The sequence below is a fragment of the Hirundo rustica genome, chromosome 2 (assembly GCF_015227805.2).
Source record: "Hirundo rustica isolate bHirRus1 chromosome 2, bHirRus1.pri.v3, whole genome shotgun sequence".
Classification (NCBI taxonomy): domain Eukaryota; kingdom Metazoa; phylum Chordata; class Aves; order Passeriformes; family Hirundinidae; genus Hirundo; species Hirundo rustica.
In genome coordinates, this window is record NC_053451.1 from 101,961,877 (window position 1) to 101,988,319 (window position 26,443).

Here is a 26,443-nt window from a genome sequence, read left to right on the forward strand (position 1 = left end):
CTGTGAATACAGGCACTAATTACATATAAACACAGCAATGGTGTAAAAATGGACATTTATTACAACTAAACCAATGCGATAGACAGAGGTCAAACAGTTTGTCACAATCACAAAAAAGCTTAATCCAGCCAAGCACATACAAGTGACAGTGTAAACTTTAAAAACACGTTTAATACATAAAAAATTGCTTCTGGTTTGACTTAAATCCATTTTACCACTTCAATCTCATACACAGGGTCCCTTTGCTACCCCTCTACCCTCATCTATCCCTGCCCACTGTGCACTGAGGAATTGCCCTGGGACAAAAACCGCCTCTGGTCATCTGGAATCTGTGTAAATCCTAGAATGGGAATCCACGGACAAGTTCTAATGGCTTGAGTTCCCAGGCCCCACCCTGGTACTGCCACAGGAGTGGTGCACACAGCCTGGCCCTGGCTGGCCGCTCTACTGCCTCAAGTATCGATGCTGGGGGCTGGATCAGGGCCCTTAGAAGTGGCAACGCTGCGCTGCTCCTGTGGCTGAGTGCTCTGAACCCACTCTCAGCTGGCCACAGAAGCGCTGCTGCCAGCAGCACTGCCAGAGCTAAGCTTTGTGAAAACATGGCACTACTCAGGTGAACAAGCCAAAACTCCTAGGGGAAGGTGTATGGATGGAGAGGGAGGGGGAGAGGTCCTCCATGAGGACAGGCAACAGAACTTGGCTACTCCCAGGTGTAGACTCCCACTGTCTCCTCAAAACCACACATGGATCCCACTCCTGCAAGTGAAACAGGCTGAGTTCGTAATTACTGAGAGTCTGCTCCAAGTGTCAAAATACTACTGGATATCAGTTTACATGATTTGTAGTGAACACACTATACAAATCTAATGTTTAAGAGCTCTCACTGCAAATTAGTTAGTTCAACTGTACATCAAGCAGGAGTATTGTAAGGGATGTCACGTTTAACGCGTTGAAAAGCAGTTGAATGACACTTAGTGTGTCCTAAAGGTACCTATACACCCAATAAAGCATAACTATAAAACACCAATAAATACAAATTAACTGGTAGACTTTGAAAGAAAATAATAAAAGGTCCCTTCTATAAAACTTCTTTCTCATCTTTGAAAGTATTCATGCATCTCTCTGTTCAGTGAGAAAGCTGACCTCCTTTCTTGTATTCATGGTCAAAGCAAGCTAGTATCAGACCTAAAACCACTTTCCTTATTCATTCTTGACTGGTTTTCCTTTTTTCCTCCATACATTCCCTTTGGAATATAGTAACTTGCACAGTTTTGCTAAAGGTAACTACACCTTCATGTCTAGTGAATTGATCAGTTTTCTTAAAAAAACAGTTATCACCTTAACAGTTTTTTACCAGCTTGATATGCAGATCTTGGCAGGATTCTTTGGTATAATGACAAATTCAGTAGTAAACAGGTATTTCCAATCTTTATGCAACAACTAAAATAAGCAGAATAATCACAAGTGGTGACTAAAATGTAGATGAATAAATTCTTTGGTTGCATAAACACAATTTCTACACCATAACATTTTGTATTTGGAGTTGTCCGTGTAGTTTCTTTTCATTTAGGTAGGCTATGCTTATGTCATAATGATACATTTATTTCCTGAAGTCAAGTTCACTTATTAAAAAAAGTAGATTTATCGAAGTCAAATGCAATTTTCCTATAAATGCAGTGAAGAGAAACATGGAGTCAATTTTAATCTAATTCCCTTTCATTTATAAATTTTGAACTAAGGTTTCTTGTTCCCTTTAAAAAAAAAAAAAAAAAAGTATTTTTCTTGTAGGCCTGAATGAAGCAGCTTAGCAAAACAGTAATACCGACGAACAGCATCTTACACCATTAGCTAAACATTACAATGACGGCAGTGAACATTTACAGTATGAAACACTGAGATGGCATCAGCTGAAGTGAAGATTTATGTCAATCCAATTTCTTCAAGTACACTACGTGGGGTCTCTGCTTCCTACGGAGGGAAAATTTGAGACAGTAGTAAATGAACACTGTTTCTACTGAGCAGCGCTGTGCATGAGTTAGTATGGAAGATGCTGAATTGAAAAAGAAAGCTGAAAAGACATGAAAACATGGAAGCACTGCAGTTTGCAAACATGGTATTAGTTGGCACTTCTCACGGAGCTGTTAATGAGATTGATATGGTTCACAGAAATAGCTGGTAGGTTTATTGCCCTTAAGCATAATAAAAATAAAACAATTAAGATGTACCAGCAGGGAACAAATCACAACCAAGTAGCAGAGATAGGAACTGGGGAGGGAGGGGGAAGGATCTTGCAATGGAGTCAGTGAATTTTGTGGTGAATTGTTTAAAATGTCTCAAAAATCTGTTTGGGAATAACAAATAAATGGGTGAATGAAACTACTGATGCAACTAAGAGACAGTATCCCTTAAGATCTTTATAAAAGAGTTTCAGTTTGTTTGGTTTTTTATGCAGTGATCCCATGCTTAATTCATAAAACCAGGTCAAGGTACCTTGGTGTGCCTGGCATCAAATTGATCCCTTTCAAAGAGAGAGGTTTTTTAGGACAAGAATTTTATTATTCCACACCAGCACAAAGTTTTAGGCTAATTCTAATCTTAGAAAAATTTCCTTAGATTCAGAGAAAGTTGTTTAATACCAAATTCCAAAGAATTATCATCAGGTTTGTATTCATTACTTCCGTAGCATCTGAAAAGAAATGGTTTAAACTAGAAACATTACGCTGAGCTTTTTCATAACTATTAACAATGCCATTGTAAATAAAAGGGGATACTGTGTCCGTATCAAAAAAAAAGCTTTAATATCAAGAGTATGGATAAACTTACTTTAGCATCCTAAAACAAGACATGTCATGCAGAAGAAAAAAAAAAAAAGGCAGATAACAGTTAAGGCAGCCAACCAAATATTTTTCAACTGCTTTGCAAATATTTATTAGAAAAATAATGTCAGTAAAATACAAATTAAAAGCACCTCAAACCTTTCAAATAACATCAGAACATTGTCTCTATCAACCTTGACTATGTGGCATAAAATGATCACGTTTACTATCATCATTCAGCTCATGTATAAGGTGATTCAGCAGTGAAGGAACAAGCTTTAATACTTAAAGGCAACTTCATTCAGAAGTCAGTCAGAGGCCATCTCAGCATTTTGAGATGGCTTCTAAAATCCAGCAGCAACTAAAAAATTGCAATAAAAAGGCAAGTTAAATCTGCAAACAAGATACTTGGTGTACTGAGGATGCAGTGTTGGCTTGGATTTCTTCCCTCACTGAGGCAATATTTAAATATTCTTAGAACTGCAGTGACCTTGACAAAGCCAGACAGGATGGCAGAATGAAAGATTTACATGTGTATTTTAACAAATCCCCAAAAGGAGGCACTGACTGAAGAAATGGCTATGTAGCATTTTTAATATAACTTTTTGTATTTTAGAAGACACAAACCTCCCCTATCCACCAAGGTAAGACATTTTACTCAAGAAATCCTATACTGTTAACTAACTAGGGCACCAGCACTCAGGAACATTCTACAAAATACAACTTCTCAAGCATTTCAGGGTCTTCAAAATATTTGAAATAAATTCACTTTTCAATTTTAAATTGATTAGACAGCAGTGGGCACTTAAGAGTTACTCAGGATTGCAGCAGGGTATTAACAAAATTACCTGAAAATAAAGTTCTTTATAGCTATGAAGAAATACAGAACAGTGCTGCTACTGTTTTTTAGAGCAGTTTAGTATTGTTGTTTTCACTGCCAATTCAAAGTCTGAGATGATTTTCAACAGGCATATATTTAAACACTAAATTTCTTCAAGTAAATCAAGGTCATTGGCTAACCATTAGAAGCAACCTATTTCAAGGATATTAGCTACTTGTCCACAGACACATCACCCACAGAACTCAAAAATATTTTAATTGTTTTTTATTACTAAAGCAGTAACTTTGAGACAGATGTGCCTTCTTATGTGCCCATCACTATGATCTCAAGGAACACCTAAAGGCTAATGTCTTTTGCTAGAGGAATAACTTCATTATTACTTTTAAGAAACAAATGAATTCTGTTTTGTTCACATTATTTGCTTTACTAAGTGTCAAACATTTTATCCAATTCTTATGTAAAACATTCTGCAGTGTTACATACTACCTGCAGCTCAGAATCACCCAAGGCAAACAACACAAATTTGAAATATCAGAACAAAGATGAGGAAAAAAGTCATTCACGTGAGACAAAAGTGCATGCAATACTTTATTTCAAACATGCCAGAAAAGCTAATTCATTACCTAGTCATTTAGAAGCAAGCAGCTGTATACAGATAACAAGAAAAACAGCATCTCATTACAGCTCAATGCACAGCATTTTAAGCCAACAGGCATGAAATAATGCAGGCTAAAGCAGCATTAACCAGACATCCAAACACATTGTTAATGGCTTACAGAAAAAAAGGCAAACTTGGAAATGGAAAACCACTCCTGTGATCTTGTTTTCTAAGATTTCAGAATGCTGCAAATCCAATCCAAATCTTTTGTCTAATACCCTAAATCTCCCATTTTTATGTCAGTTTAACATTTGGAAGGTAGTGCATTACCACATACAGTACATGGAACTAGCTTGTTTGTGGTTCGTTTTAGTAACCACCACCTTGATAATTCATGGAAACGATTTTCAGAATCAGCACTGGTTTTAGGTTACAAACAGGATGCATTACATGCCCTCTCACTCTGCCCACTTTTCAACTGAATGCACTTATATTCACCCTTGTGGCAGTTCTCCAATACACAAGGCAGCCTGCATTTAGAACTGGAAATACCAATTTAAGAAGGCATATTGCAAATATACTGTTAATGGACTTAGATCTTTTCAACCCTAACCATTAATGGTTGGACTCAATAAGCTTAGAGTTCTTTTCCAACCTTAATGATTCTATGATTCCATTATTCAATTGTAAAGCAATGATATTGTTCTCTCTATCAGTGGAAGTAACTGTTAAATTACTCACAAGAGCATTTTGCACATTTAAATATAAATGCTTTAATTTCAGATTTACCCATCATTCTCTTTGACCTAATCAATTCTGCCTCCCTCCTTTTTGTAAGGTCAGTCACACTATTGTGCCAGTCTTCAGAAAGGGATAGTGTTATTTGCACCTTTAATTAAGATGCATGGTCTACACAGAATTTAATTCAGCATCATTTAATACTTGTGTGTACACACATTTCACATGATACTTCTCCTTCACTACTTTCTCTGTAAGTCTTAACTTCACCTGCAGACTTTAAGCATATGTTTAAATACCACCACAACCTATTTAAATGGTAAATGTGGGTTGAGTAATGTTACAGTATAGGTGTTGCAGTATAGATGTTTAGCTCAGAAAATGCTACAGAACCTTTAAGCATAAGACTTCAAGCTTACACACAATAAAAAAGTTAAACCATATGCCAACAAGCACAAGTTTTGTTGAAATGAGACATGTGAAGAGACAACACTGTAAAACAGAGGGGGAAGAGGAAAGTACAACAGCAGAGAATGGTTGTGGCATTCTATTAGATTCAGGATGACTGGATTCAGCAAGCTGATGATAATGTTCTGTCATGAGTAAGTCACAGGTCTATCTCCTCTGAAATTCTGCATGCATGATGAATGAAGCCATTTAGTACACTGGTACATTAAAGTATTCATGACGTGGCTACAAAAGAAATGTACATATTCTTATACATAACAGAAAGGTGGACAGATATGCAAGAAAACAAAAACATCTCTCTAGTGTATCTCTGACATTAAAAGGACATTTGATACAGAAATACAATACTGTATTTTTGACTACTCTACATTTCCAGGGGGTGAGGGTAGTACAGACAATCATCATTTTACCCTCCCCCATACTTGTATGCTGTGTCCAACAACAGACAGAACAACTTCACATCATAAATGCTTTATTACATAAGCTCAGAGTTTCTTCTTAGCCAGAAACAGTTTGAAGCTCCAGAAATGGACCACACTATCTATTACTTGTCTCTACATCAAGCACCAACTGTTGGCTTCTGTTAGAGACAGGCAGTGGGCTAAGGTAGTACAGTGGTGGCATTACTGGTGACAAAAATTACATTTTGTAGAAAGAAGGTCTGTTTAGAAAAATGGAGGCCTCTGATACACCTCTCAAAGCAGGCAAAGTTTTCTTTGCTTTTGGATTATACTGCTGAACTCAATACACTCATGTATGATTGACATGAACCTTAGTATTCAATTTGCTGAAAGATGAGTTCAAAAGAAAGCAACACTCAATTTTAATACTGGAGAAACAGCAATTTAGGAGCATCAGCCCCATATATGCCGATTAAACGTGGGATGAAAATACACAAAACTCAACTCTGCATGTCAGTTTCCATCTTTGATCCTGTACCGATTACAATCTTCAATCTATTTTAGTATCCCACTTCCCATAATGACACAAGTTTTAAAACAGAACTGAGAGATTTCCCGTGAACTTCTAAAACTCTCTCCTCTGTGCAATCTCAGTTTATCTGCATGTCCAAGCTTGAATGTTTTTAAATTCTATGCTCAACTTACAAAGAAAGCACAACAAAAATATTCTAGAAGCTGTATTTTTTATACTGTCTTACAGTATCAGTAATCTCAAGATCATGTCACAAAATTATTCTGATCAAGCTAACTACAAACTAGTAGTTCACAAAATAATAGCACCTATATAACTCTATGACAGTTACAAATAAGTTATATGATGCATGCTATAGTTTTTAGATTCAAAAGAATCTGGTATATAATAAAGAATTACAAATGCGAATTTCAACACTTAACACCTCTTGCATGGCGTAAGTAAAAAGTATCAGTCAACATTAAAAACAACTCTGAGGCATATTCCTAACTGGAAAGGTATTACATTATGATAGTGTACATTATTGGGGAGTAGGGGTTTTGACTGAAAAGAAGAAAAGTACCAACTTTAGAATTCCTGGAGCCTCCACAGACAAATATTCCCAGACAGGTCCCTAAGGAAAACTTCTGCTTTACTTACACTTGTGACTGTTCATGAAGAGAACTGAAGAACAGGCATACTGTAATAATCTAAAATGCCCAATTTTTATCTGGGAAATATAAGCATACACATGACTCCCTCTTCCTTGGAAAAAAACTCATGCATTCCAGTGTTCACCACTGGAAATGTGGAGCCATCAAAAGTGGTGTCTTCACTAAAATGCCTGTCAAATCTCCTAACAGATTTCTCCTTAATTTTACATTAGCCCTCTGGACAGAATGAAGAATGAGAGCATCTCAGTTTCTGGCAGTCTTATCAGGCTGATTGCAACCCACTGTTGTATTCAAGGATTAGGCATGTACACATTCTTAAACACCCTCTTTGGCCTGGAAACACTGACCATGACCCTTTAACTGTAAACATCAACAAATTAGGCCATTAAAGTGTTCATTTCATGTACTTTCCCAACCTGCACAGTCCCACACAGTCCTGGGGTATTCCCACCCTGTTTGTATTTTCAGTGGTTTACACCTTGAGGAATTCACTGTCTTTGATGTTAAAATCATGGTACACCAAATTAGATGATTGACTCACATTACTGTGTGTTCCTCACAGAACATTACCGTGTGCTCTTCACGGAAACTTGCGGTTTATTGATAAAACAAGATAGATTGTCAGATAACAATAGGAAGAAAGTGGTTATTTCACTCCTGGTGGCTTTTTTACTTTAAAGAACATGTAAACACCACCTGCAACTAGACTAGCAATAAACTGACCTTGCAGAGGTGAAACTAAAAGATTAAATGGAAGACAACAGAAATGGAGATACAAAGTGGTAACACAGCAATACTGAGAAGGAAAACAGTGGTGTTCCAGTGAGGCCTCTGTACCCCACCAGGGGTGTCCAGGACTGTCCCACATAGAGGGCCTGGCACTGTGGGCAGCCTGACAAACAACTGAAAGGAAAATGAGGTTTTGACCAATTGTTTGCCATCACAGAACTATAGCATCTCACAAGTTTCAACTATGACTTTTTTTTGTGTTCCTCACCACACTGTCACCAGAGCAACTGGCCTGCTGGTCTGAGTACATGAAAAGACAATATGGGGAAGGGACAGTTATCAAAATCCACAATCAATACCTACACTAACCATCTTGCCTTCCTTTGGTGGGAATGTGCAGACCTCAAGGACATGCTTCACAGGCTCAGATGTTGTCTAAGATAACAATCTAGATCTAATGATTTTATAAATTAGTTGATCTAGAAGCTAGGGAAGAGGCAATGGTATCCTTACAGCACAATATAAAGTCAAACTAACGTGAAATACCACCTCGGAAAAATCATCTCTTAAAACTTTGGATGTAAACCATTTATCTGACTTTAACACACAGGTCTTAGATCCTAGTATTGCCAGAAAAGTAACAGCTCTACAACACAAGCTGCACATTGTGGAATTGCAATATTTTAAAGTTAATAGAATTAATCTTTTTCAAAATCACATGTGTGTTTACAACTCATTTTAAAAAGCTAGTAATGCTCTCTGAAATTGTCAGCCTGAGTCATTGGAGATGTTTTAAACTAGAAAAATGGTAGAGTTGATCTGAGTAAACAACTATTTAGCCAGTCCAACCCAATTGACATTTTCTCAGCCAACACTGTCATGACCCAAACTAATTAAAAATCATAACCAAAATAAAATTAGAAGGGACTTCATTTAATCCAGTCCCCCAAACACCATACCTATAACTTTCCTGAGAGATAATTCATCTATTAAAGGCATCCAGTGATGCCTTTTTATTGCGCCCCAGGCAATCTACTTAAATGCTACTTTTTCATCTCCACTGGAAAATTTGCTTAAAATCTACCTTGCATTATTTTCTTGCTGCAATTTAAGGTACTTTTTCTCTGTAGTGGACAAGAAAACTGTTATTTACTCAGGCAAGAGAGAGAAAAGAAATTATTTATGTCCATGCCAAACTGCCTCAAGTTCAGCACGTTGCAGGGCTGCCATTTTACTGATCGCATCTCAGGGCAGTGACACAGACTTCATCAATACTTGGCATGACTTCTTTTTCAGAGAAAGTTTGCTTAGGTCATTATTTTAACTCCTTTTCTATCAAAACCAGCACAAATCCTGCGAAGGCAAGCCACGTTAAACTGCGAGCAAAAGTTACAACTGCCACCTTTTGATAAAGACTTGGGCTTTTTACTCAGCATCTAACAAAACCCTAGCTCAAACAAGACAAGATGTGGGTCCATGGAGTGTATGCAAGTGTGAGAAGAATTCTATAGAAGCAGGCTCTGGGGAAATCAAGAGCAGAAGATGAGGGTTTCTGTACAGAAACTTGAAGCTTTTGCAGCAGGAAGAGATTCATATTTAACAAGCACTTCCTTAGCAATGCTTCAAAAGCAATTACTTTTACACTCTCTACTTCTGAATTGTTATTAGGAAATATTTCTAATGAATAGCTGCTTTAGGAAATTGCTGCTGTTCACTTGCCTCTTCAAGGATTTCAAAACAGGAGAGTAACTGTTTCCCAATCTTTGGTTAGCTAACTGTTCAGAAACTTCTATTAGATAGGTCGGTTTGGGTTGGAAGGGATATTTTAGAACATTTAGTTTCAACCCTTGTGCCATGGGCAGAGACACTTTCCAATAGGCCAGGTTGCTCATCTAGCCTGGCCTTGGTATTTCCCACTAGGGTGTTATTACAAAATTCTATTTGTACTTTCAAAGTAGAGCCAAGTGTTTCCTCAGAGATCCTAGAAACACTTACAAGGTCCTGAACATCTTCAAAGACAAATATTAACTATAATGCTCTTACAAAAAAAGAACAAAAAAACCACCAAAAAACTACAAGCAAACAAAAAGAATCCTTCATCAATGCCAACTCCTAGTTAAGATCTTGTCTGCAGCTTTCTGTGTAGAGAAAACAAACAAAAAAATCTTGATCGATGCAAACCAGTCAAGAGAATTCTCAACCAGAATATGAAACAGCAAGTTGTCCTGCAAATGTTATTCACCAAAACATCCGAGCATATGCATACACTTCGGCTCTAAAACATGCCTCAACAGACCAGAGCAGAAGGGTGTGACAGCGGCAGCCTGCCTGCCTCTCTCCCAAAAGCAGTGCAAAGATCATTTGAAGCTTTGTGTACTATAACCGGATAATAGCAGGTGCTTCCTGCCTCTTAGCTGCTGCTCCGATCTGCCAGCTCAGAGGTGATAATCGCTCTGGGAGGCTCTGCTTCGCATGTGCCAATCAGTTGCTATGCAGCAAGCCAGGAACAGTGGAGAGCCCAGCTTTTAGCAGGACGGATGGCCGCAAGAATCCATCAGAGGATCAACTGCCACCACAAAAACACAAATGTTTAAGCACATAGTACGGCTGAATACTTTGTATTGAGAAGTTAGAGCCAAAATTATTAAAAATCACTGAGTTCTCCATCAGATAATCCAACAGTGTCTGTATGTTTGGCAAACTGCCAAACCACACACACAAGGATTAATTTGTGTTTTCTTCCAACACTGCAGATACAGGTTTGCATCGCTTACTCGCCTTTGCTTAAGGAAGCATTTCTTAAACTGCGGAGCTATTATCTTTGAAGGGATGACCAGAATATACTGCTGCAACAAGCCATGTCACTTCCAGTATTATTCAGCTTCCATGGCAATGGCATTTAAGCATCCCCCTTTCTTTCCTGGTCCAACAGTGCTTTGCATTCTCGCAGTTGTTTGGACAAATGCTTGCAGGCACAAGTTGTACATGGAAAAGAAAAGCTGCTGACTACGTTTTTAAAAATGAGCAAATTTAATTGGATCAGTTTAAATGGATCTAAAATCCAGTTCTAGAATGGTCATATAGTTTTTCTGGCACAAAGGGAAGAGGAAGAAAAAGGACAGCTGAAAACTCTGAAAGTCAATACTGCTGCCGAAGCTCTTTGCTACACTCCTATGACTCAGGCCAACAGCAGGGGTGCAGCATATGACAAGTAAATTAGAACCTACCTATGCAAGCTGACTTGGGGGCTCACAGCTGACAGTGAGCCAGGACAAGATGTGTGGAACACTGGCTTTTTAAAGCACTTAGATACACTGATATTTTTAAAAATAGGATGCAATTTAAGCTGCACTATCAGCCTTAGCAAAAGCCCTGGCTTGCCAAAAGCAGCTGTTTTTTACTCCCCTTTTCAATGTCACTGCTTTCTTCCTCCTGGAACTTCCCTTGTACTAGCCCTGCATGAGCTCAAGTTTTGGCCAACAGGCTAGGAGCCCCAGAACCACAGGGCAAGCAGATCAACACAACACAAATGTGGCAGTAGGAACAGATCTGGCTTTCTCAACAAAAGGCACTGTCAGCATGAGTTTGGGTGATGAGTAAACTGTGTCCTGACTCAAGACCATGACTTTACCACTGTAAAATGCTCTCAAGAGAAAGGAGAATTTCTACACAGTACAATTTAAATGTATATAAAGATTTCACCTGTTTTTTCAATATTATGCAAGGCTTACCATAAATTTCACCACATTCTCTATAGAACTGACTATTTCTGAATATGTGGCTTATATAAATCTGCCATATGGAACACATAGTACTCAACACTCTAGTTTACAAGAAAATCTCTCTAAAATAGCCAACAAAAAAAGCCAAGTTCTACTCATTCTGGGCTTCGTTATGCCTCAAGGAGTAACAAGGATTAAAGTAATTTAAAGTTGTATAACCAATTAGTTAAACGTCAGGTTAATCCAAACACCAAAGCTATGAGTCAAACTCCTCCCCTTGCCTGAAGGCAACCTCCTTTACCTCAGGAGATTTTTCTTTAATCCAGATTTAATTCATGTCTATATACAAGCTGCAGCTCCTTACTGCAGGCAAACTATTCCCCATCTCTTATTATGTGCAACCATCTATCTGTCCCTTTCCACTCAGCCCAGCAGCTGCCAATTCTATTTCTCCATATTCTGAGGAACCATGACAACCTTGTAAATTGGGGCCTGAACACCGCAACTATTCCTTCACTCCTTCCAGGGAAGAGTACAGGCCAAGAAGTAGTATTCCATGGGCATCAGACAATGCCAATGTGTTTAATCTAAGGCGGACAAAGCACTCTTCCTCAACTAAAGCTATGCCCTTCCACAGAATTCACCCAGGGACATACTGCAGGCAAGTAAATTGGAGTTACACAGCATTATCTAAGCCTGAGCTTGTAGGTGCCAGAATTGGTTTCTGTAGCCATCTGAGACACAAACAACAAAAAAAAAACAAGATGAGGACTCCTAAGCTCTGTTCATAGCATAGGTGCCAAACAATATAAGTAAGTTTTTAAAGTTCTAATTGCAAGGCAAGTTTTACAGGCACAGTTTCAATTCTAACCTCACCATGAGAATCACATTCTTTGTACATGAACTTATCATAAAGAGCATAGAAAAAGCAATAAAAATGGGGAAGAAATGTGGAAAGTATCAAGCTTGAGCACTTAAGTTTTTCTTACAGTTGTTTTAGAATCTGTCCAAGCTCATAATAAAATTGTTTTCAACAAATGACTTGTTGGCTGCCCTAATTCTTCAGGTCTAATACGCAAGCAGATTATTGGCTGCTCCCCTCAACACAGATCAACAGCTGTATCTTATACTAGGAAATTCTGAAATAGTAAAAATACCCATACACCAACTGTGAATCTGGTTTTGAACAAGTTACAAGTATTTCTGCCTACTACAATTATTTTCTTTTATCTGGAAACTAAATCCTGATATTTATAAAGCTGCATATGAAATTAGATCTATTACCACAGTTTCACATTACAAAAGCCAATTTGTTTACTGAACTACTTGTTTATCATTAATGTCAAGTAAGCAGCAGATTAATTAAGTTTTCTCCAGCAAATCATTTTCATGTATGTTTTAAACTTGTTTTATGCAAATTAAAATCTTACCTTTATTAGTAGGACTGCCACAACGTATTCCACTTATGCTTTGGACAAAAATATGTTGCAATGCACTATATATGCAAATAAGCTTTGTTCTGTCATGCAGCATCCGGCATTTTGATATACAGTCAATTGCAGAAGCACCCAGTCTTTTTAGGGCCCATTTTCTTTGCATAGCAGATGTAAACAGCTCATTTTCCAATAAATACATGTTTATATGGGCTGATTGTAAGTAAACAAAGCCAAACGTCTGTTTAGTTATTAGGTTTGGTATCCATTTCTCTAACTTGCATTATCTCACTTAATTATCAACACCAAAGAAAGCCAAGAGAAGTCAGACATTTCAAGTTGATGCGGTTAGTACATAAAAGGAAAATAAAAGGACACTCAAAGCACTCTTCAAAGACCATCATGCAAGTGTTGCAGAAAGTTAAGCCCATCACCCATTTTCTGTTTACCCTTGCAAGGATTTAATTACACGTGCAGCACTCTTTGCATAGCACCCATTTAATCCATGCCACCAAAATGGTAAACTTGGTAGTTACCAATCATTTAGATGGGGTCAAAAGGGCTAATGCCTTAGATTGCTCTTAATCATAAGATATCCTCAGACAAACCTCCCCAGTCTTCATTCTGGCTCTACAAACAAAATCAAGCAGCAGTGAAAATGTAATATCGACTACTGAATTCAAAAAAAGAAAAGCAAATAAAAACCCAACATCCCCCCAAACATGTACAGCTTATTTACATTTAAAATAAGACTTAAAATATTCTAAACTATATACAAAAGTAAGTTCAGTTATTTCATTTAAATCTGTTTCAACTATTTTTATTCTTTAGGTTCATAAAATTTTAATAGTTTTTAATCAAAGTCCACTGTTAAGAAAGCAAATAGAAATGCATCAGAAGAAAACATCTGTTCAAAGACTTAAAGTAGATGCATTAAAAGAAACCCCTGAAGCTTATTTTTCATTTCTTAACCAGGTAAAGGACACTAGTACGTTAAAAGAATAAGTTGCAGAGAGTTCTTTAGAAAGCTTCAGTTGTACATGAAGGAATATTAATTCAAAGATTTTACTTTTTTGAAGAGACTCAAAAGCAATTGTTCATTATTGGAACAGATTGAGAGCGTAATAGAATAGGATTATATCAAATTTACATATATTTCTTTCAGTGATTAACTGTCACACAGTATTATTAACATTAATATAAAAACAAGACTTGTTTAATGAAAAGTAAGTTTCATTCAACCTATCATCCTTGAAGTAATTTAAACAATTTAATTCAAAATTCATATTTTTTAAGTCACCATTGTTACTTGCTGAGTAGTCACTTTCATGTTGTATTGCTTAGTGCAAAAAGTTCAACATTTTCACTTTAATCAATCCATCTGTTAATCGAACATACTTAGAATTCTCAGAATTGTGAACAATAGGTCTTCTCAGACTTTTTTTTGCCTTTTAATATCAAATTTTCAGCCTTTATAAAATTTCATACACAGACTTTTATTGTATCTTGATATCCATCACCAGAACTACTACTGTTGCTAGACAGCTTGGCAACAAAAAAAATATAGCTTTTCCCTTGAAAAGAAATAAAAACCCTAAAACACATATCAGCAATGTGCCCCAACATCTGTACAACACACAGAGAAGACCACAAAGAAATGAGAATCTAAAACCAAACACAACAGGATGCCTCCTGGGGACATTCATATTCTTTTCACCTAATATTCTCTGGCACTCTAAGACCATCTCACAGGTAGTGAAAATTCTAGGAAAGGGTAGTAGCTCTGCAACGTGACACATCATCTCAGACAAAACAGTAAAAATGGAATTTTCTCCCCACAATCTCAAGATCAAAACATTAACATTGCTCTTTTCAGCATTCTGCCACATCCACTGAACTTGTTCTATTAAAATGCAGATTAATGTGAGCACTCAGAAAGAGCACCTGATTTTGAAGATACTCCTTACTCTCAAGCAGCCTTCTGCAATCGTTCATTGAATTTACTAAGTTAATTGACGAGCAGCACATGACTAAACTTAAAACAGCTATGGCACATGCAGCAGCGCTAAAGTTTTCATTGCATCACCCTGACACAGTGCTGCTATTGCTGAGGACAGAAGAATGTCTCTGGAAAAGAATCTATCAGCTCAAAGCACAGAATAAATGCACCCTTATTAGAATGATGATCTACAAAGAGTTCAGTGCATTGTTAATATACCCTCAACAGTTCTACAATAATTGCTTATATCAATAAATGATCAAATTCACAATTTGCAAACTGATCAGTATTGGAATTCACATCAGAGAGGGTACTGAATAGTTATGAGACAGCAAGGACTGCTTATGCTAATTTGTCTTATTTTTAATTGAAACTTTCTGATGTTTCAATTTGCAAAGCTTAATGAATGCATATTTAAAACTTACGAAAGACTCCTTCCTCAACTTGTTGAGTCTTAAGATCTTCTAATTTTGATTTCTTTGATGTAATAGAATTAGTCACATCTTACATGCATACACACTTAAAGAAATAACAATCAAACAAACAAACAAACAAAACAAAACAAAAAAACAACAGACTGAGCACGGGAAGAGGTCAAAGCACGATATGCTAACTTCCTGGATACTCAATGCCACTTTTTCAAGAAGATATTTAAATCTGCAAGTGTTAACCTCCTCTTCCCCCATTACTACTTAGGAAAAAGAGATGTAGGTTCTACTATTCATGTTCTGGACTACTTCCTATTGCTTCAAATATGAGCATATGATTTGCTAAGTATTTGCAGGAAAGCCGACTCCGCAGTGCAAGAACAACAGTTTAAAATTATCTGTTAAAAAAACCAGAAATGTCAAGGTTTACAGAGCTGTCTGCTACAATTAAATTCAGAGTCTTTAGAGTTTTGTTCCTAAGAGCGGCACGCAGCACTCCAGGTAGAGTCTCACCAGAGCAGGGTGGGAGGGCAGAATCCTCTCCCTCGACCTGCTGGGACACTGCTACGATGCAGCCCTGGGTAGAACTGGCTTTCTGGGCTGCAGGAACACATTGTTAGATCGTGTCCAGCCTCTCATCCACCAGCACTTCCAAGTCCTTTTCAGCTGCTCTTGACCTGTTCACCCTCCAGCCTGTACAGATACCAGGGATTGCCTTAACCCAGACGCAGCATCTTTTACTTGATCTTGTGGAACTTGATGAGATTCCTAAGCGCCCACTTCTCCAGCTTTGTCCAGGTCCCTCTGGATGGCATCCCATCCTTCATGAGTGTCAACCGCACCATTCAGCCTGCAAATTTATTGAAGGTGCACTCAATCCCTCTACGTCATTAACCAAGACATTAGACAGCACTGGTCCCATTACTGACCCCTGAGGAACACCACTGGAATTCACTGGGACACCAAGCCATTGACCACTATCCTTTGGACATAACTGCCCACCCATCAAATCCACCCCTCTTGAATTTAGAGAGAACAACGCTATGGGGAACTGTGTCCAGATAAATGACATCTGTAGCCCTCCCCTGGCCCACTGATGCACTTGCTCCATTATAAAAGGCCAACCCACAGAAGGGGCTGGCAGGACTTGCCCTTGGTGGAGCCGTGCTGGCTGTCCCAAATAACTTCCCTGTGCTCCACGTGCCCTAGGAGAATCTGTTCCATGATCCTTCCAGGTATAGACAGCAGTCAGGATGACGGGTTGGTAGTTTCCAGATTCCTCCTTTCTACCCTTTTTAAAAATGGGTACAAAGCTTCCCTCTTCCCAGTTACCTGGGACTGCATCTGACTGCCATGACTTTTTGAGTATGGTGGAAAGTGACAAACTCTAATAGCACTATAAACCCTTTCTTATATAAATACATCTCCAAAGACTGAATTCTGAAATGCATTTTACAAAAGCATCGGCTACCAAAACACTACAGCTTGTTCTTCTGTGAGTTGTGAGGGATTCCAAATCCATAAAAATCATAGCTATTTCTTCATCCCTAAATAATGAACAATCTATCATTTCTCATTCACAGTAACTCTCATAGGTCTCCATATATGTATCTTCTAAAATGTCATCATAGATCATTACCTGTGCCTAAAAACAAGCAGATACATGTCTTAAAATTGCAGTGACCAACTGGCCAACAAAGCTGACCACCTGAAACTGAGATGGAAGTTATATGTGAAGAGCAGATGGCAGTCAAGGCAGTTGGATCTCCATAATAATAAAGATTCCATTATTCATTCTTGTTTCACATTCAGGGGAACACAGGTACAGCCAAAGCAAATAATGCCACTGCCAACTTAGGAAGGCTGTCTATTTCAACAGTCCATGTTTAAGAAAGAACATTAAGTGAAGACTTAATTAATTGCATTCATTGTGGTAAGTTTCTCAGGCAAATGGTAATAAAAAGGTGCTTACAAAGGCTGTTTCCTAAGCCAGACGAAATCCCTTATACTCCCACCCACTGGAGGCTTAAATATAAGAATTTTCTTTTGCCAGTGCTAATGACAAAATGAAGGAGTTTTGGCATATCTCAAGAACAACCTAATACCTACTATTATGCAGACCTTCAAACCTATGGTTTCCAATAAGCACATTTCATCTCCAATAAGAAATTTCTCATGGCATACGCAGGAAATTCACCAGTTTCATTTCCAAAGATGCTCATTCTAAAACCAAACACCTAAATCTACGCAGCAACCCTAAGCATCTAAGCAAGTCAGCTAACATGAACACTGTCAGCAGCCTTCTGAATATAGGATGAGGCAATAGATTGAATTAGTAAAGAAAATAAAGTTAATTGATAGCTTATCTCTTATTCTTCACGTGGAAGGACTAGTAAATACTGCCTGAGGCCAAACTGCAAGAGCCTAACAAAAAACCCCAAAACATTCACACATCTTTCAGGGTTTTGATCATTATTGAAGTAGCTACACTAGCAAGTGTGGTTCATGAACAGACTTGTCAGCCTTTTAATTTAGATACCTCTTAAAAATATGTATTTTTTTAAGTATTTAGATGTTCTGCAATCAAATACTTAAAAATAAACAAAAATTCTACAAAAGAATCAGGGTGGGAAAAATGGAGATAATTTCCAAAATACTTTTTAAAATTTACATAGGATAATCAACAAAACTCATTTTCATTCACAGCCAAAGTTTAGGAAAATTTTCCTACTTCAAATGAAGATGAGCAAGTCAGTACAGATTTGCTTTAAAATAAATACATGACTGCTCAGTTTAAATATGAGAATTATTAACTCCTTGATTTTAGCATTTTAGCACAGTAAATGACCACAAACTTCCAAGCACCATACTGAATTTCTCAAGCCATCAAAAAAAAAAAAAAAGAGCAATTGGACTTTTTCTCAAAATAAATCAAATCCTCTCTTTTGTATATAACATCTATCATTGGTAGTTTCATGGCTTAAAAAACTCAAGTGTCACAAAAAGATGCACAGGCTTATCTTTTAGCTGTTCCACACATCACGTGTATATATTTAATACATGCAACAACACACTGCATTTCTTTCAGTATAATTGAGCTGTTCACACAAGCAAAAAACACCTTTTCAGCAGTGCATACCTTTGTAATTACTAGTTAAGTATTAAAATCTCTCTAGCAAACAAGATATAAAATGATCAGCAACATGTAACAGCATTCTTTTGAACAGAAGCATCACGACAATAGAGTGATAGTGAAGAATGGAAGCACTGGAGTTAATTACCTTTGACTACCCTTCATCTAGGTACCACTGCCAGTATTGATGACTGACTGTTGATAAGTTATCAGGTGATGATAAATATGGGGGAGGGGTAAGGAATGAATACTTGAACTAAGTACACTCCTAAAGAACTAACAAGAATGTGAAGGTGAGAGGGGTTTAGCAAATTACTGTGTTTCAATCACACAAACTGTAGCAGTTAGTAGAGGGACCTCACAGCAGCAAGAACTTGACAACAGACTGAAGTAGGTGCTCAGACATAGAAGTACATCCTGGAAAACTTCCACAGAACATACAAGTAGGCAAGTTAAGAACTAATTCACTACTCAGCAATTTGTGCCTTAGTCTATTTCCTCTTAACATTACAGAAATAGTCACTCAATGTGTTTATAATGATTTTCTTTTGTGTAAATAGTCCGTACAGCTCTTCATCTTTAAGGTACTTCATACACCAATGCATGTAGCATTATTAATTAATAATGTTGTGTACTCAGTTAATAATATTATGTATTCAACTATATATACGTATGTGTGTATATATGTCCACATATATATATGTTTGGCAATATGAGTATGCAGGGCCAAATAAAAATCACTTTGTTGCACATAATGAAAATCTGACACGGTCAAAAACAAACACATGACAACCCTGCTAGAAATATGTTTTGCATTTGGAATCACACCATGTTTCAGGCTGGTAGTTTTGAAGTATTCTGGGAAGAGATATTAACCCAAAGTATAAAAAGATCTCCGTATGTGAGAAACTCTTATTTTAACATCTCTCCTCATCAAACCCAGCATTTACACTGCAGCAGTTGATACAAAACCAAACTTCTAAAAGAGTCCAAATTTATTGGAAGCTCAATTTAAATAGGAAACCAGTCTTTTACAGCATTTATAAACTAAAATGCAGATATAGGGAGTAGTTTTGTATTTAATCAACAGTCAATATAACTAAGAGTGAAAAACTTAGAGAAGCCCAACATAGGACTCCAGTGGTGTTGTGATAAACTGCTAGATTTCAAGTTAATCAGAATTATTTAATAAACATTGACAACTGAAAATCTCCTAAAGATAAGGAAAGGAAGGGTAATCAGAGTAATGCCACCAGGGCTATGGAAAAGTCTCACACTGAAAAAGTGATATTTCCCTTTGTGTAAGATTTTTAACTTGAAGTTATATTAAAATGCAATTATATTCTCTGTAAAAAGAGAATGTTTGTTGCTTGGAAAGAAAAATAGTAATGAATTCCTAGAAACAGAATACCTTTTTTCTTTAGAACAGCCACACAAAAATATTAAAAAAAAGTTCAAAAACAGTAACAATGAGAAAGAATACAGTTATTCTACTTAAGTTAAATATTCCAGCTCATCTCCTGCAAATGCAGTTAATTGTACATAATCTGTTATATCTGTTTTCATATAAAGAGCAAAAGATTCTAGGAGACTTAACAGATTATTTTTCTCCCCTCTTTGTAAACATTAACAGGACTTCTGGTTAAGATAATTCCTGCAAAGAGTAAAGAAGGACTTAAACTGAATCAGAACACAAGAAATAAATAAGTGCATATATTTCCTTTCTAGAAAAATAGGGTAGCAAATCTGTGTGTAATGGCTGACCTTGTTCATGACAAGAACTTGAACGTGCAGTGGATCTGCCTGTACTCTGAAGGGATTACAGACAGCTACCAGGGTAAAGAAGACCATGTGTTTCCCATCCTACTAATATGTCCAACAAAAGATTACCAAGTGGAACACAGAAGGCTTTTAAGAGAACAAAGCAATTAATTCACAGGAGAAAATAACAAACTGAAGGTTCACATAGGGAGAAAAATAAAGCAACTTGGATCTATATGGAATCTGGGCAGTAAACCTCTGGGCAGTACACTTTAAAAAACAAAGGTGAACCATCCCTCTTAAACCATATGTTCCACTGACCTGCACACAAGACTGATGATTATGCCCCAGCACACCAGAATTTTTGATTCCCATTTGGACATTTAAGGAGCTTAACAGTGTACATTTCAGTAAGGAAAAAAGCCAAAAAAAGCAAATAAACACAAAGTAACCAGCATAGGATGGAGAAAAAATGGAGAAATGATATTACGTTTTTCTATGCCATTGAACCCTTTCACATCAAATGTTTTTGGTTTTTTGGTTTTTTTTTAATGGTAGACAATGGTAACAGCAAATAACAAAAGCAGTCAAAGTGAAAAAACAATGTTTTTATACTTAATTCTTTATGCTTCTATGGCACTACTATTACTGCTTTGTCAGCTTGGAAATATTCCACAGGAAGCAGGCTACAGCAGAAAAGCAGGTCTAAGAACTAATTAGAACTATACCTGAACGAGTCTCAAAGAAGAGAGTCTAGCTTCTGGATTTCAGCAACAAAACAGTAAAGAAGTGAACATGCATCAGGTATGACAAAAAAACTAATGATTACTAAATAAGAAGAAGGAATGAAAGACACATGAACAACACTAAGTTATATTAGCATGATCTACAATTATCTAGGTAAAAACACAAAACAGCCACTTGCATTTACTAGCAGAACACGAAGTCACAGTAGGTTACAACATGTACACATGCCAAACCAAACGAAAAGAGCAGCTAACATCATCCTACGGCACACTTAGGACAACTAGCTAAAACTACATGCTAAGCAGGCTAAAAAATACCTTCTAGAAGCTTAGAGGAACAGAAGGCTTTTGAGTCACAGCCTACCATGCTGACACTTTGGCCAGAGAAGTTGGAGTTGCTTACCTCCTGTAAAAGATCTGCTTGTTCGATGGCTTTAAGAACATTTTTCTTGGAAGTCTCCTGAACTTCCCCTCCTAAGAGAAACTCATCCAGAATGAAATAGGCTTTTTCAAAATTGAAGATGATATCAAGTTCACAAACCTAAAAAGAACATCAAGCATTATTGCAAAGTGGGAGGATATTCTCACTTTCTCACAAAATTTAACTCGTTCACAGCTTCACCAAACTTTCCCAAACCAAGACATTTGCCTAAAGCTGTAACCTTGTAAGGACTGGGGCAACAATAAAAATCACACCTTGGAGGAAAAGAAAAACTCATCATATTTTTTGCTTCAGTGAAAAACAGCTACAGCAGCCTCTGAAAAAAAGCTTTCACTGTTAAAAAGGCTTCCATTCACAGCAGTCTGTATGACACAGCTCTCCAAGACACAAGACAATACTCTCTAGAAAAGTTCTCCTGTTGCCTGCAGTATGCAAAGGCAGCTCACATAATATTACAGAAAGATATGAAAACAAATACCTCAAATTTCTTGTTCAGTCTGCATTTCATAGTCAGAAAGACTACAGAAGGCGGCAGAATGGGCACCAGTTTTTGTACATTACTCATGCACATTACTACAGCTGATTGTGTTTGCTGTCTGGGTAAGCAGATGTCTCTCTCATCTTTCCTTACCATTCCTGCCACTTCACAACCAACTGCCTCTTATGGAAGCAGATCTAAGAAGTGCTCACACAAGAGCAGGGCCAGGGAGGAAAAAAGCTTCCTGCTAAGAGAAAGATTTTATCTGACCCCAAGTGAAACTACCATGAAATGAAACAAATACAGGTAATTAACACCACATTAATAACAGTTCTTCTCCAAATCAATAATTTAATTTTGTTTTTTAATAGAGGCAACCATCAGTTTAGTTTGGCCAAGCAAGCCACACAAAATGTATTAAATGCACCTTTTCAATTACTAGTTGGTTACATTCTTGTAAAAGTGCTGTGGGCATAAAACAAAATGACAAAACATAGAGAAACTAACTCACACTGCCAAAATACTTGTCAAGAAGTTCTACATAGCGATGAATTATTTCCAGAGTTATTAGTTCATTGTCCTGATCTTCAATAGCACAGCAGAAATAGAGGCTTGCATATCTGTAACAACAAAATAACCCTGATGTTAGCGTACGAGCATAAGCACAATGGATGCATTTCTGGAGTATCACATTCTCAGGAGTCCTTCATACTCAAGTTCAGCACACCGGTACTCCAAATCACAACCAAGTCCCACCAAGAATGGCTGAAAGACCAGAAGACACACACATGTACAAGGGAGGTACGTCTCAAGCATGACTTCACTCTTTGCCATCCTTTAGCTGATAAAACTAAAATAGCCAAAGAGATAGCTGGAAAACTAAATAGATTCGATTTTGTGGTATGAACCTGGAAGAGTTCTGAGATGAGATACTTTCTCTTCTTTCTTTAACATCCATACACCAGTATATGAACTGATGCAATGTTAAAATTTCATCATGTAAGCTATACACAGATTTAAAAACATAGAAAATGCCTCAAGAAAGATTTTAAACTGGATTAGCAATTAGGGATTGGTCTTTACAGAGAATTTAGAAATTTCAAAAAACTCCAAAACCAGCACCAATGTCATCTACCCCAATTGTTACTAAGTCAACAACTCAAACCCTACTAACTGTCCTGGCATCAGACTGATGAGCGGCCATCAAAGAGTTTCTAGCAATCCACTTCCACCTTGGAAGACAGAGAAGGCACAACTTCAAATATGTTTGAGTTCCACTTTAACAAAAAGACCATCCAATTCTACTGCTCTACCATACATTTGTTCAAGTCATGTTTAAAGAAAGTTGATTAAAAAAAAGCAGGAATGAAAGCTGAAAACCCCATTTAGTCTTTTCTAGCATGCCAAAAACAGATGCCTTTCAGTTACACATGGCACAAACCAGATTTCAAGTACCACCTGTTCTAACTGCTAATTTACATGAACCAGAAACAGCTTTTGTTTGCCTCTTTAGAGGGGACAACTGGCCACATTAAGCACTCCAAGTCAGTCAGATGTGAATGCCTAGTTTAAGGTGCATAGTTGTTTCCCACAGAGAGAAATCCATGCATCTTTTAAACACTACACATATTTTATCAGCTGGGACTTGACAGACTTTTTGGCTAGAAGTTCTGAAAAAACCCCACTGTATTTTCAGCTATGTTGAAAGTTGTCTCCTAGACACCTATCCAGTACCATTTATGACCTGAAAATGTCCCCCTTTCTCCCACTCTGCACTAAATCAAATTGCTACAGCTTCAACATGAAAGACTAATCAGAATAGCTTTTATACAAGGTTTTATACAAAATCTTTAATCTATACTATATATACAATAAAATATTACTGTCTATTCTATCACAAAACATGATGGGGGAAGAGAGGAAGACACCTCCAATGAAGGACACTTTCATTCCCTCTCTCTTTCATCTCTTCACCATGGGGATTTATCAGCTCATCAGAAGTCCTATCTGAGCACAGTTCTCTTGATTTTACATTGTTCTGTTTATGCCTCACTAATTTTTCAAGGACATTTACAGTCATTGTAGTAGCTTGCAATATTCAAAATGTGCAAGGAACCTAAACTATTTTCAAAAGTTTGGAAAGAAATACTATAAAGAAGAAACATGCTGAGGAATTTGTAAGTCAGGCTTCATGTTATCATATTTCATTGTAGCAAAAAAGAGCATTGACACATTATTTGACATTTATACTAATCACCAGCACTCAAGCCAAATCCATATAAACAAAGCCTTTCATCACCTTCAGATGAGCAGCACTGATTATGATGAAGTGCAGTTAAACTGCTTCCTTACAGTGCTTAAACACAAGTTGAACCATGTACCAGAAGACCTTATCAAATCAAATTTGACTCAAATATTTCAAGTTTATCCACATGGGACAGAACCTCTCTGTTCCCTTAGTACTTAAGTCTCTCTTGATGCACAGAACTATTTTATGGAAAAAGAAGTGGGAAAGGGGGAGACCAACATAAAATACTTTCTCAGAAAATGGTCTGCTCTCAGTGTCCTCTTAAAAGAGAGCATAACATACTTTCAAAAGACTGTATTTGGCAGCTAGCAAGTAGACTGCACATTCAAGCTCTGCGAACTGCAGTTCTGGAGAAATAAGACTAAGAAACAAAAACTACTCAGTGGGTATCAACACAAAATGGAGGCCTAGGTATGTATTATTATATGCAGAGAATATTTCAGTTGTTTTGTTTTTTAAGTAGCAACCATGAGAAATGGATCACTACTCAACAAAAGAAAACAAATGCAGATTTAAAAAGCCTGAATGGCAAATGGCAGAACAGAATAAACAAGTCATACCAAAGGGCTTGAGCATACTACAAAGGAATGCTTCAGATCCAAATTCTCAGAGGCATTATTTTAATCTTTTTCCCCTGCAGGAAGGTCTTCAGAAAAAAAGTGTTCTCTTATAATCCAGAGCAGACACTGGAAGTTCTGCCAAGTGTAGAAGTTTACATGGACAGTATCCACACAGAGACAAGTAGATTACTCGAGCTCAAAAAGATCTCTGCTCTGCAGAAACAGCTTCTTCCTAATGAGCCTGACAGAAACCTTGCATACGCATCCAGTGAAAAGGCAAACCCTGATGGAAAAGTACATAGCCAAAAGTAAATAAAGTGCAGTCTGTAAGGAACATTCTGCCTTTTCTACTCCTATTGCAGTTCTGGTATTTTTTAATCTCACTAAATATTATTAAAATAATCTTCAGGCTCAACTCAGCTGCTTACCCTCATTTAGGAAAATATTTTATGATAAATATCCTCCACTTATCAGAAAGGGGACCAAAACCAGAGAGACCAAAAACTGTTTGGACAAAATCACCTGAAAATGTAATACAGGATTAAAGAACAAAAAGGTAACACAGCGGGTATAAACACTTATGCAAATTCCAGACTTCAGACAGATGGCCTCAGGATTTTTTTTTTTTTTTTTGATTGGAAACAAATCCATGGTATCTTCCCCTCAAGAGCTGCAGTAATTCAGCAGTGGGAAGCCTCAAAACAGGCAAGCAATGTTTCAGCAGAGTTCTCCTCTTCTGCTCTCCCAGCCAGGTTCAGTAACTGGTGAAAGATCGAGTCACTGTGGGCAGAGAACAACCTGCAAATCACACCAGCTCAGTGGTGCTCTCCTTCTAGATGAGAAAACACCTGCTTTAAGTCATCCCTGGAAGTTTCTCACCAGGTAAGCCTGTCCACTGCATGTAGATCCTAATGGCATAAGTTTAAAGCTTACAACGTTTGGTACGAACAGAACTGAACTCTAAATGCCGAGGAGGCATACAAGTGCTTAATGAGCCCAAGAATCTGCAGTTTGCTGATAGCTGACCCCATGAAAATTGGGACCACTAATACACTGTGCTTGACAAAAATTTTTTTCTTGTCCCATAACTTTACACATTCCTTTAATAAAACATGAACTTCTGAGGCTCCAAGACAGAGTCTACCAAAGTGAAGAACTTTTCCAGTTTCTTATTTCAGCAAGGGTATAGCCCCCAGCAGTTTCAAAATGAACAAGAATTTGATACTGCTAATTCCCTATGAAAAAGCTGTTGCTTCTTGATACTGAGGTCCTCCTAGTGCCACACAAACTAGAACCCTGTACAAAGAAGACCTAATGTAATTAAAATTATCAAGCCCAAGTATCTAATTCACCGTAATCATTGCATTCTGCCAATTTTACAAAGCTACCTAATCAACACCACAGTAATATTTTTAGGAGGTACAACTGGCTGTTAACTTACACAGAAGGAAAAAAGAGGGATCATGTCAGGCTGGGCACATCTCACTGGCCACAAGGCTGTACCTTCAGTTCACAATACTTTAAGAGGCACAATACCTGCACAATGGGCTCTTTCATTGCTGCTTTCAGTGGAGGGAGGGTAGAAAGAAAGTTTTAAAACTTACTCTGGTCCAAGTCTTTAACATAACCTCTGATTATGGTTATGTTGTGCAAAAGT

General features: G+C 37.4%; 1 protein-coding gene across 5 annotated transcripts in view; it reads right to left on the minus strand.

The window, feature by feature from the left end:
- Positions 1 to 36: 36 nt before the first annotated feature.
- The window catches only part of AP1S2 (adaptor related protein complex 1 subunit sigma 2), a 30,945-nt gene continuing 4,538 nt past the window's right edge, over positions 37 to 26,443 (minus strand). The window contains exons 3-7 of one of the 5 annotated variants that reach the window (XR_005699527.2): positions 22,430 to 22,538; positions 21,402 to 21,539; positions 13,468 to 13,561; positions 12,929 to 13,144; positions 5,553 to 5,686 (exon numbers count right to left, since the gene is read on the minus strand). Coding sequence is in view for 4 of the 5 variants with exons in the window: in XM_040056216.2 (XP_039912150.1) it covers positions 1,921 to 1,968; positions 21,402 to 21,539; positions 22,430 to 22,538 (295 nt within the window). In the remaining variant the exon portion in view is untranslated. Of the gene's footprint in view, positions 5,687 to 12,928; positions 13,145 to 13,467; positions 13,562 to 21,401; positions 21,540 to 22,429; positions 22,539 to 26,443 lie in introns of all 5 variants that reach the window. The other 4 variants (XM_040056217.2, XM_040056218.2, XM_040056219.2 and 1 more) reach the window with 4 other exon arrangements.